This window comes from Lepisosteus oculatus, chromosome 21 (genome assembly GCF_040954835.1).
Source record: "Lepisosteus oculatus isolate fLepOcu1 chromosome 21, fLepOcu1.hap2, whole genome shotgun sequence".
Classification (NCBI taxonomy): Eukaryota; Metazoa; Chordata; class Actinopteri; order Semionotiformes; family Lepisosteidae; genus Lepisosteus; species Lepisosteus oculatus.
Window position 1 is genome coordinate 3,811,580 of NC_090716.1, and position 13,068 is coordinate 3,824,647.

The following is a 13,068-nucleotide window of genomic DNA, read 5'->3' on the forward strand; positions in this document are numbered from 1 at the left end:
GAGGATTATATACCGTAAGGCCCGACATCCAAGTCTCAGTTAATCGTACTCAACCAACACAGGTCACAGTTGGCCATCCGCTGCTTCTGTTTGGAAGAAAAGCAGGCTGTTCGGAATTACATCCAAAAAAAAACCTTAAGATGCACACGAGATACAGTATGGTACCAAATAATAAATAGAAAATCATCATAGTAAACGCCTGTACAGATGACACACTAAAGACGATGTCTGAAGCTTATTTTTTAGGTGCTGTGAAAAGAAAGGTGATTTTGTATTTGGGTCCAGATGGGTGTGATATTAGACCTTGTGCACACACGTACACACACTAACCCCTCCACGATCTCATTCAGACTCCCTGTTTTGCCGCAGTGCATGTTGTTGGCTGAAAGTGTCCGGAGTGTGAACATCTCATTTTCCAATTAAAATAGCTGCAACACGTCAAGAAGGTGACACTCCCTTCCCTGCCTGCATGGGGCCAACAGCAGCCATGGCAGCTTCTGTACTGTGGAACACCGAGCTCCCTACACCAGCTGCCAAGAGAGGTGCCTGCAGCGCTTGCCATCTGCTCAACTGGGCTGCTTTCACGACAGGGCCGCCCCCGAGCAGGGTCTGCAACTCACTGGTATAATGACTGAGATACAATGAGTCTGTCGTAGAGCACCGGGAAATCTTGGTAAAAACGTGGTAAAGCCCAGTCAGTGTGCTACAGTAACTCGCGAGAGATCTGGAATAAAAAGTGACAGAGAAAAAGAAAAGCCAGGTGGATCTGCAAACTGGACACAGCAGAGCTCTGAAAGCGTGTTCCAGCTTCCATTCGAACTCTTTTCCATGTTCGCAGATTGGTGAGGATCCCGGACTTACTTGGGACTTTTTTTTGCTGTACTGAATGTTAATGTTTTATTCTTTCAAGCATGCCGAGATTGAAGAACTGCTATCCCCTGAATGACAGAGCTTTCACAGGCACTTATGCTCCTAAGACAATGCCAAGCAAATGTTTAGAGACGAGCCTCTTCCACTGATCTTCACTTTGCTGTAAATCTGTCCTTTCTGATGGGTGTTGTGAATACCATGCCTTCAGCAGCTACGGACTTCATTTCATCAAGAGGAAGGGAAGATGGAAGCACAAGTAATCAATACACCTCTGCATGTGTTACCAGGGATATGATTACAGGGTCTGAGGTCCCTTTATTTATAGCTTGCAGAAAGCACAACTCCTCATATATCACACATGGTAACTCTTGTCAACAAAATTGCTTGGGATTGAGTTTCTGCACCAAGCAAAATCTAACACCGAAATTGATTTGAGGTGTTTGGGTCAAAGATTAAACAAAGACAAGCGCCCAAGCCCCTGAAAACGGACAGTTTGATATTATGAATATCTTCCACTGGTTGGCCTGATCCCCTTCGGAGGTTTTGCATATTCACATCTGATACATATGGGAAACCACGAGGCCCTGGGAAAAAAAAACTCTGAGCCAGAGCCTGGCAAAGAAAAAAAAACCTAACAGGGCCTGTATTTACAGCTGTGTTGAAGAGGGAGCTTATGATGGCATTTTTATTGGTTCCGAACTGAAATCCTGTTAGACGTGATTTATCTAAATCTGAAAAGAATTGAAGACACAGCGCTGATTACAAAGTGGATTCCAAACAAACACACAGGCTACTTTCCAGTCCTGTTCCAATCAAGTTTACCACCTCCCCCAGTCTTTGATAACACCATATAACGTCACACGAAAGACCTTTTCAGAGCTCAGCTTACCTGGAAAGGAATTACGATGTTGACTGTTTCTCCAACCTTCTTGATCAGAGTCTGGCGCAGGCTTCGAGGAATCCAGATTTTGGGGCGTTCTGTAAAAAAGAGCAGGAAAACTTACAAATGAGAGGAGGCCATTCAGTTTAACTTGCCCATGCAGTCATAGCTACTGTAGTAGCTAACTGATACAAGGATCTCATCCAGTTAGTTTTATTTTTAAGTATTTCTTTTTAAGATTATTTATTCATTATTATTTTAAATTGTTTAGTTTTTCTCTATGAAGTAATACAATTCTTCAAATCAACCTGGAACAGATTTATTCAGTTATGCAGTAGTTTCATTCACAGGACAATAATCTAGTTGGCCCCGCTGATGTAAAAGTACACTGGCACAAAGTGCCAAAGAAATGTGTCAGTCTAAAATGTTTTTTTTTTTTACAGGGTGGAATTCTGAGCCTTAAATGTTTCATTTCCTTGTAATAGGCACGCTCTTTCAACTAAGTGGGAGACTGGCCCTGCTCAATGGGCGAGGTGTGAGGGCTTTCTCTAAAGATGACTCTATTACAAGCACCTAAAATGTGTTGACAGGTCATCAGCAAAAACACAAGAGCTTGGATGAACATCAAGACTCTGAATGAGCTTATTCTGGCTTTGCTGATATGTGCCAAAAATTAAGACTCAGAGGACTCCCATAGCTGAACCCAAAAGCAGAGTCCTATATACTGTAAGTCTGCTGTCACATCAGATTCAGTTTCATTTACCACACACTGTTACGTTTCCTAAGTATACTTCTGAGTCCCAGCAAAACTGAAGTGTTGGCATTGACTGTCCTGTCAATGGCTGGCTCTAAAATAAATTGGGACATCCATTAACTGCTCACATGTCTGAGTGAGCACTGTAATTACGTTGCTAAGTGTTAATACAGATGTCGTGCGTACAATAATAAGTTTATACTCGACAGCAGTGGCCTCCAGTTCTGCTCCTTCAAGTGCTACAGATATCAGTTAAGATCGCATTTAGTTAACGAAGTCAAAAACTGGCAGTGATTAAAGGCTTAGATGTAATACAGATTAGCTGATCCACAGTTTTCTAAGACTAGGTCTATGAGCGTCACATATTATACCCCTGGGAAATGATATATGCATACAGTTTTTATACTGACTCAAAACCTTCTTCATTTGGAGGGACTTTACTTAACTGGTTCTGTTATTTACCCCTGTACCCCTGGGGTACTCTACTGTCTCCTCTCATTGTGCATATCTTGATCTTTGTTTTTGTTGTTGTCGCACTTCCAGAAGCCACTTTTAAAGGTGCTATATAAAATACAGTTTATAATTATCGTTATTATTATTATAACGTGAATATATTGTACTTCTTCTGCTGTATATCAGAGCCCTTCTTCCTTACAGTTTTAGCTTTAGTTGTTAATGGCACGATAACCATAAAATAATGACTTGGCAGTGACCCTGCAATCATTATCCAGTCATTATTTTTCAAGAAACAGCTGGATTTCATATCAATTTAGCCCTCTTATTTGTAGCCATTCTTACTCTCCAAAGCAAGAGCAGTGCAGTGCAGAGGGCCCATCAGAAAATTACAACTGCAGCGTGATAATCAGCAATATTGTCAATGTTCTAAATAAATGTATCTGAAATAAGATAAAATGGTCGAAATGCTAACAATGTCACAAACAAAGGGAAGTTAAAATGAATTTTTAAAGTGTCATGTACTGGGAAGACAATTTGTACCATTAAAACCTCAAAACTATAATAATAATAATAAACTTTATTTTATATAGCGCCTTTAAAGGTGGCTTCTCAAAGCACTTGTCAAAGAAACTAGTAAGAAATCCTTCCTATTACTGGCTAGTGCAATGCAATGCAGAAATTCGAATGGAATGATTAATTATTGTATGCTTTTCTTTAAGGAAGGTAGTGGATGCATCATAACAAGGTCCTGCTGGTCTGGCAGGGATACTTTATAAGGTGGGAACAGCAGCACAGAGACCCCCGCCTCCCCGTGTGGTCAGTCGAAGGGCTCGGAAGCAGATTCGTTTCACAGTGAGCTGGAAAAACCGCTTGGACGCTGAATAGACACATCTCTTGCAAACTGCAAATTGCACTGCAAATGGAGAGCGTCTGTGTGTCAGCTGGCGCACCAGCGAGCCCTGCTGGCGTCCAAGAGGGGCAAGTTGACGGCTGGAATATTTTTCTAATTAGGTTAATGTTCTGTCCCACCTGTTGGGGTGTCTCAGGCTTGTGTCCCGGGCAGTGGAAACAGCAGGGGGTTCTCACTGCGACTGGACAGCGACAGGTGGAGCACTGACTGACAAGCAAAGAATGCACTGAAGGGCAACTTTCCTAATCTGCCATCATCCCCAGGAAGAGGTGGCCAAGATACGGCTTGTTATCCCTCTTATCCTTCAGGATTCTCCCTCTCCGGGCTGCTCGGTGCAGACACTCTTCACAAACCACTACACTGTTACTGCAGCTTAGCTCTTTTCTCACTTCAGAAAGGCCTCAATGGATAAGACCTTGAAACAAAGCATATTGATACAATACTGGAGTGACAGACAAGCTACAGTTCTTTCACAGATTTACTACCTCTCCGTTTCCAGAACAAAATCTTTAATGTATCCAGTACTTGTATTTATCATTTAAGCCCTTTCGTATAACTAATTTAGATCTAGTTCTTGGGCTTTCTTCATTAAAACTCATCATTAACACTTTTTATCAGTTGAGGATGGACTTTATATTAATTAAACACACTGCCTGTGAAACTCATCTCGAGCCTCAACTGTAATAAATGAGATGTTTTGAAATTTGACAGGCCTGCTGCTCGGCGACTTAAAACGAAGGAATAATATGAAAAAGTGTCATAACAAGGACTGACCAATCAGCCTCAGAGGGCAACAACAGGAAGCACTTCCTTCTGCAAAGGATTGTGGGAGCATGGGACAAGCCTCCTGGTCTTCTTGTCAGTGTCTATAACCTGGTTTCTTCCGAGATGTGGCTGGATGGGATCCTCATATCAATTACTAACTACCAAACGACCCAGGTGGGCCCGATACCCTCTCCTTGTTTATAGGTTCCCATGTCCGGCTGTTACATTTCTGTTAAATGTGTCGCAGTGCGAACTAACTGGGGGGGGGAGTCGTTCGACGTCTTACGCATGATCTCCCGGATGGTGACGGGCTGGGAGAGGGTAGCGGGGGCGCTGCTGCCTGCCACGTTGACGGCTCGCACGCGAAACTGCATCTTCTCCCCCGTGGGGAGATCCCGGATGATGACGGAGGTGCGCTCCGTCAGGCCCTCGAAGGCTGGCACCCACTCGTCAGCTGCACGGCAGGGCAGAGAACAAGGCAGAGAACATGCAGGTCACTTTGCCACTCTCCTGAAGCGCCCACACACAAATAAATGCTGCTTAGAAAAGTCTTGCATGATGCCGTTTACAAAGAGTCAAGAGGGTTTGTAATTGCAGAGAGGAAAGTGTGCAGTCTAGTTCAGCATGACATACAATTCTCAAGCAGCTCAAGATTTTTTCCGGTTTTAGCCATCTATTGAAATGATCCATCCTTCGATTTTCTGACCATTTCTTCCAATTCAGGGGTGTGGGGGAGCCGGAGCCTATTTCAGCAAGTAAGGATGCCAGTCCATCACAGGAGACGCACGTTCAACCAGGGCATATTTGCCCATTAGCAGCCATTTACTCCACCGGTATGTCTTTGGACTGTGGGAGGAAACTGGAGCACCAGGAGGAAAGCCACAGAGAGGACATACAAATGCAGACACCCAAGGAAATCAGCACAGGGCCCCAGAGCTGCAAGGCAGCAATAATAAACACTGTCCCAGGCCGCCTTTGTAGGAACCTTTTGGTATTAACTGAAAATGCAACTAACATGACACTAAAGCAGAAGCTGGAAGGAGAAACCATTCAGTCGCTTAATAATTTTACAGATGTTGGACTTTGATCAAGGTTGTAAGCTTTGTAACCCATTTTCTACGTCATCTCAGTGTAGGTCTTTGTCACGGTTATCTTCTTAGTTTTACACTGTGCTGGGTCGGTTATGCTGTGGTTTCCTCTCACCGTCCAAAACCTTGCAGGTAGGTTAATTGGCTTCTGGCAAAATTGGACCTTGTGTGAGTGTGTCTGTGTGTGCTCTGTGATGGATTGGTGTCCCACGCAGTGTGTACCCTAGCTGCGCCCGTTCCTTGGCAGGATAGACTCCAGCTCCCCTGCGGCCCCTAAATGGATCAAGTGGGTAGAAAAAGGATGGATGGATCCACTATCAGTCAAGAACTTAGCATGCTATTGGTGCGAAAAAACTGCAAAGGGGTGGCTTGGAAGGAGTGATGTTTGACCTCTCTGCCCAGTCACACACATCACTTGCACACAAGAGGAATGGTAACTCACAGCCTTCTTTGCAGTACTCCACAATGTAGCCATCCAGGCCAGCTGAGCCCAGCCTCTCTGGGGGTCTCCACTTCAGGGAAATGGTGGTGTCGCTGATGTCATCGATGGCCAGGCCTGTGGGCTCGCTGGTGGGAGCTACGAAGGGAAAGGCAGGCCTTGCTTAATTAATATAGAATAACCCATTGTCTGCTTTATGCTCAGCCCCGATTAGGAATCGCTGTGTGTGTTCATTACGTCTTGGCTTGACACAACGAACCCTGTGACCGCACACGGGAGAGTGAGGAGGCGTGGCCCCTGAGCCAATCGTCTTTTTACACGTCACTGGCAGCACCGCCCCCTGTTGGAGCTTGAGTGCTGATTGGAAGAGAAGAGCGTCCCTCCCGGCCAGGAACGCGAGCCTGCAGGCTTCACTGACAACTGAGAGATGGCCAAATAATTGTGTCAATCCCTAGGCAATGTGCTCCATTCCTGAGGGAATCCCCATCACTGTAGTGAAATGTCCCAGACTCTGACATGCAGTCAATCCCAGAGCTTAGCTCGGGCAAGCTCGCCTTTACTGGCTGCGCCATCTGGACGGCCTTAGAGATTGTCTCTTTACATTCTGTGGCCTGCGATATATTTTTTTGGGGGGTATAGGTGCTTTCATAGCCCGGTACTCCCCAATTCCATTTGCAAACCGAGGTACACATGCTTGAGCATCGACTGCTTTGGTCACCTGCACAGTAAAAGACGTCCCCTAGTGAGCTTGCCCAGTGTAAGGGATATCGCCCACTTGCTGAGCTCATCAGCTCAGGAGGGGGCATGCTTTGCCTGTGGGTTGGATGACAGCCGGCTCCCCTGCAGGAAGAGCTCACCCACCCATCAGGAGATACAATACAGTATGTGCGCAGTGAGATGTGCCACTGTGCAAGAACAAAATCCCTTAGCCCCAGGACAGCTGAGCTGAGTTGGAGGACACTGTCAAACTGACTGTACTTAATAATAATAATAATGTTTCTTTATTAGCCCTACACAATTTCTTGCATTAGGAATGCGTCTTTTCACATACCCCAGCTTTTCTCCATGGAGACACAGACAGAGAGACAGGGAGAGAAGCTTGGGGTCAGAGCGCAGGGTCTGCCATTGTACGGCGCCCCTGGAGCAGTTAGGGTTAAGGGCCTTGCTCAGGGGCCCAACAGAGTAGGATTCCTCTGCCGGCCGCGGGATTTGAACCGGCAACCTTCCGGTCACAGGCGCAGAGCCTTAACCACAGAGCCACCGCTCCGCCCCCTGAAGGTGAACTTTACAATTCACCTTCAAAGCTCACCTCACTTGTCCCATCATTATCGTCAAACCAGGTGTGAGACAAACGGTATCAGCAGTGTAGACATGGGCTACATTTAATTTGTGCTCAAAACGCTGCCTGATCTCTTTCAGAGTAAAATGTGGCAGAACTGGACACATTTGAGGAAACGTGAAAACAGAAGCTTACAGTCTTCCCTTCATGTACAGCTCTAACGTGTAAGGTGAGACACGTGTACTTTAATAGAGAAACGTTGCTGGTCTCTTCCAAGATATGGTTTATGTTGCAGAAGGTATCATTCCAAAAATGTCAAAGGAGGAGACAATAAAAGGCCCTTTTAGAAACTCTTCAGCTTGTGCTGTAAACACAGGAGTGTGACCATGAGTGACTCCCCCATCTGGCACTGGGCTCTCATGATCAACAACAAATTCAAGCAGCTGAGAGAATTAAAGGAATGCCTATTTTAGCTACAGAAATTTATTGTGCTCTGTTACATTTAAAAATAGGTCTTTAACTGCTTGTGTGCTTCAAAACGGCTTTTGCACTTCAGAAGATTTTCCCCCTAAGATGTGCCGACGGAATACCGTGTCAGAGAAGAGTTCTAAACGTGTGAAAAGTCAGGCTTACATTGTTTCCGAGCAACAGAAGGGAATAAGAACGAATCTAGTGCAAACAGAATCAAGGAATTCCGCGTGTTTTTCCCCCTAAAGGACTTTAAGCAAAACAGAAAGAAATGGGGTTCCCACACAATGTAAAGGTACAAAAAAAAACAGATCTCCTCTTTAACCTCAGAAAACAAAATGCCATGCAGTGTAGCACACAGGACACTCAATGCACACAAAGGCTAATAAGTTAATGAAGGTTCGAATCAAGAGAAAATGATACTCTCACGCTACCGGATAGTGTCAATTCTGTAGCCTCTTTGCAACCTAGCCTTTTCACACCCAGTATGTCGTCTTGGAACAACAGCCCCTCCATCCCCCCCAGAAAACTCAGGAAACTACCCCCTGGTCAAATCATGCTTTAAAATGAAGCCTACTGGCTGTGGGTTTGGGTTCTGGCTCTGGTTCCGGTTCAGGAGTGGGTTCTGGCGGTAGGGCGGGCTCCTCTGCTGGTGGGCTGGGTTCCTCGGTCGCCGGGGGCTCCCCCGGTGCCGATCCTTGGCCTGGCTGACCGGGGTCTGCCTCCTTCGTAGCCTCTTGCAGGTCAGACGGGGGTGCCGGTTCCACGGGCTGGGGTGGGCTCTCCGGTGCCGGCGGCGCTGGCTTCTTTTCGGCCGTCTTGGGGAGCGTGGCTTTCGTCATGCTGTGGTTTTTCTTTCTTCTCCGCCGACCCCCGGGCGCACGTGTGTGTGTGTGTGTTTCGGGCTAGTGTCTTTTTCCTCCTCCGCTGTCCTCGGCGATCTGTTGATGTTGGCTCTTGTTCATGCACTCGGGCTCGGTCCCCCTCTCTTGCAGCAGCAGGAGCGTGATTCCTGTCCCCGGGCGCGTACAGTAGCCACTATTCCCCCGGCGGGCACAGCTGGCGCAGCGTCACTGCACCAGTCATGAGTGATTATTTATAGAGGGGAATGCCACAGATACTTTCCTAATCAGCTGTCTGTGCGACTCCCGGCGCTGCTGGGTTAGAGGCGGATACTTCAGGGTTCGCACCCAGTGGGACAGCAAACCCCAGCAGGAAGAGGCTATGGGACCGCGTAACCCACTCAGCTCCCGAACCCCACATGCTGCAGCCCGGCCCCAGGACGAATCTGACTGGTCATCATAGACACATGGCTTAATCTTGTGGAATTCTCTGGGCTTCAGACAGATGTCAGAGATGTCCTCATATTGCACACTGCCGGGAAGGGAGTGCAGCTATCTTGTTGTGCTCACACTCTAGGTAGGTGTTAAAGCCCAGAAGGGATTTATAAAATGCAATCGGTGGACTAAGATGAGTCCTAATAAAAATCTCAGAGCAAGGTGCTGAATTTAGGTCACCTTAGTTCTTATTTTGTTTTTCCAGCTTATTTCTGGTGTAAAGCTTTCGCCACAATGCCTGGATAGTCCCCCACACCTGTTCAATAAAGCCCACAATTCAGCGCTCTAGGACACCTCTCGTTAATCCGACAGGATTTTACAAGTCTTTTCCCTATGTTTAGGAACTTCTGCCAGGAAGAAAGATCACACTTTGAGCTCCTACAAGTATGAAATCCTGATGTAAAATACTGACTGACGCTCCAGGATGATGGTTTGGTTGTTCTGCCTCTGAAGGCAACATGCTTTGAATGACAAATGAATTGATGGATCACCTGTGCTGGCAGACCACATTAGTGTTTCCTAGCTCACAGGTCAGCTCCTAGGAATTGTCCAGCCCTGCCTGATTCAGTTAGTGCTGTTGCTGTAGTGCTGTGTCTCCTGGTTGAATCGGACAAAAAGTTGAGCACCCTGTGCTTCATGTCTCACTTAGCCACCATACGGAAAGAGAAAAGAAACTCTTCTCGCGTTCTTTTGTAAGCCAGAGCCACTGGGTGAAAACACTGAAAGTTTTTTTGTTTGGCTTTCTTATATGAACCGGTTCCTAGTTTAGCATCCTGGGTCTGATACAGTCATTTGCACATTTCTCTATGCCCTGGTCGTAGCCTGGTGCCCGTCCTGTCACCAGGACTCTGGTGGAGAACGGAAGGGGCGAAAGGAGACGTACCGACTGGGACAAAGGGCTGAGATGCTGGACTGTGACGGGACATCCCGATGGCGTTCACCGCGTACACCCGCATTTCATACGCAACGCCCTCAATCATCCTCTTCGCCTCGTAGGTCAGCTCCTTGTGGAGGTCAAAGTTCAGCCTCATCCACCTGTAGCTCTTCTTCTTCTTCCTCTCCAGCACGTATCCTGAGGGTAAACAGAAATCAGATCGGCCTAATGAATGCTGGCGTCCGATGCATGTTCAACTAGACCATCCCCGAAATGGACATCAATAATTATTATATTTACGTGACCTCGCTGCCCATCAGTAATTAACCCGAATTCTGAGATTGGGCAATACAAGTTCACTAAATGCAGTCCGGCCCACAAGACTGCACAGTGTCCCGACACCATGGAAAGTCCAGCTGGCCACTGCCTGCACCCTGCTTGGCCTTACCAAGGATTGGCTGACCGCCGTCAAACTTTGGGGGCTCCCACTGCACCACGCAGGAGTCCTCCCCAACACTGATGATCGTGGGGGCTTCAGGGGGGTCAGGGACATCTGCAGAGAACAGAGGTACAAAGCAAAGCTTTATATGCAAATTTGAAGGCCAATTTAGCTATTCAAGGAATGCATAACAAAGAAGCAGCATAATTCCAAATCTCAAAAGATTTTTAAGAAAAATGGTTGGCCTTTAAAGGCACTGGCTTCGTGTTTAGTGGTGGGGAGACTCTGGGGACTTTGTCTGCTTAATCAGCTATCGTCGGTTTTAATTTGTGTAAAAAAAATTAGAGGAAGAGGGTAGCAGCATTTTACAAAAATGACCCAGAGCTGATATGTAAATATAGCTATCATGACCTACAGTATCTGAATATTAAGAGACCTGGGCTGTCGCAAGCAGGCTGTTTTTGAAATTCTGATCTTAAATGAAAGGGGAACTAAACCATTTTTAACACAAAACCTAGAGTTTAGGCGAGACCTTTTTGTGATGAAGAAAACAAGAGTCAAGAAGAGTTTCCATAAATAGCCTTTGGAAGGCGTTGATGCTCTTCCGAAGTATGTTCTCAGGCAGTGAGACACTCTCCTAGATCAGCTTGTCCCTCACCGGTGAATGGTATGTCACTGACAGGGTGCTGTCACTTCGTTTTCAGACCCACCACCAAAATAGCATTTTATAGAACAGACCAAATATATCCTGTTATCACTAACAGCCACTGGAGAGTGCTTTCAATCAATGATGGTTTCCAACGTGATAAGAAAATGATAATCCTAACATCACTCATTTACAACTTCTCCTAAAATGACAGGAGAAATCAATTGCCCTGATGCCTCTTTAGAATGAGCGTATTAGCACTAAAAACACGACAAATTAATATTGAAAGCAATAGCATTTTCTGTATTTTAAATGCCTCTCGGTTCTCCCCATACTTATTCCTCCCTCCTTAGAAAAGTAAAGGCGTCCAGTTTTGCAGATTGAGAGGAAATCTTTCCGGTGCCTTATTATGTAGGACATGGTGATAATGACCCAGAGCTGCTGTGTAAATGTATTTATCTTGATCTACTGAATTTTACGACAACACACAGAAGGTGCAATCAGTGCAGTAGTGTGACCACTAAAATTGAAAAAGAAAACAATTCATGTGTAAGAGATGTCATTATTTTTGTGTTTGTTGTAGTACAGGGCAAGTGTTGGTTGTTAATTAATTGACAAAGGGCTTAGTCTGGTTTGGACTGCAGGCCTGCTTTCCTGGTGGGGCTGAGGCTGCTGTCTTGTCGCCTCTGCAGGGGACAGGCAGACACGCCCCTGTGTTGTGCTGTCTGGTGCAGAGTCGCGCGGCCGGCGGCCCGCTCACCCACGACCTTGACGGCGATGTCCGCGGTGTCCTCGCCCGCCGGGTTCCGCACCACCACAGTGTACACGCCCTCGTCCTGCCTCTCCGCCCCCTCGATGGTGAAGGTGCAGTGGTCCCTGCAGGACTCCACGTGCACCCGGCCGTCCGAGTCCGAGATCACCTGGCCGGCGGCACAGGAGACAGCCCGGCGTGAGTCCGCTGCGCCGCACCTGGGCGGCTGCCCCCCAGGCGCGGCCGCCGTGACAGACGAGCGCTTTTTAGGCTCCTTCCCATGGTCCTACGGTGCTAACACATTTACTCTCCATTGTCCTGGTTCCGCATGGTTTGTATAACTGTACCTCCACGTGCTTTTCCTTGCTTTTACTAGCACGTTTGCAGCAGTAAACTTTCATAAAGGTTCTTAAACTGCTTAGAGAGGACATTTCTCTTCTCTAAAGCACTTCACTGCCGGTGGATTGGGAGAAGAAGGGCCCATCAGTATATCGGGACACCGTATGCCTTCTATAGCATTTCTAAGCTCTAGGATGCAGACACTCACCTGAGCTTGTCCATGGACAGCACACTCACAGCACTGTGACCCAGAGAACGTGCACACGCCTGAGCAGTTGTGCTACAGCCACCTACGCAGAAATCACGGCCTGGCACACACACCTTGTGTTGGCCACTGCACAACACCAATTTGATCGAAGCCACTGCATGTAAGTCGAAACTGCAGTAATGCGTTTTGAGATTTTTGCCATTGATGTCAGATACAAAATGTGAAGACGGGGTTCATTTTAAGTCCTTTCTGCAAGAAGATTAGACTTCTAAGGCTGGAGTTTATGGCAGGAAGGGGGTTAACTGATAAGGATTCTAGATGCGAGCTAGGAAACTCCCCGGGGGCTTAATCCCTGACCATTTGGCCAAAAGGCTGCAAATTGGCCAAACACGTGACCTCCCCCCTTTACCATAATAACGAGTGACATCAGAAGCGACAAGGAAGGGCTATATAAACTAAAAGTTTGTACCAGCACTATGAACAATACTTCAGTTTTGTTGCCTCTTGCGGGAAACAAGACTTCGGCTTTATCGTTCCTTGCATGCAATAAACTCATCTGTTGAAC

General features: G+C 46.7%; 1 protein-coding gene across 1 annotated transcript in view; it reads right to left on the reverse strand.

Annotated features, from left to right (window-relative positions):
- The window catches only part of mybpc3 (myosin binding protein C3), a 49,022-nt gene that overhangs the window by 7,622 nt on the left and 28,332 nt on the right, over positions 1–13,068 (reverse strand). The window contains exons 20-25 of the mRNA XM_069181693.1: positions 11,966–12,125; positions 10,569–10,673; positions 10,130–10,318; positions 6,166–6,300; positions 4,922–5,089; positions 1,760–1,848 (exon numbers count right to left, since the gene is read on the reverse strand). Coding sequence (XP_069037794.1) covers positions 1,760–1,848; positions 4,922–5,089; positions 6,166–6,300; positions 10,130–10,318; positions 10,569–10,673; positions 11,966–12,125 — 846 coding nt within the window. The remainder of the gene's footprint in view (positions 1–1,759; positions 1,849–4,921; positions 5,090–6,165; positions 6,301–10,129; positions 10,319–10,568; positions 10,674–11,965; positions 12,126–13,068) is intronic.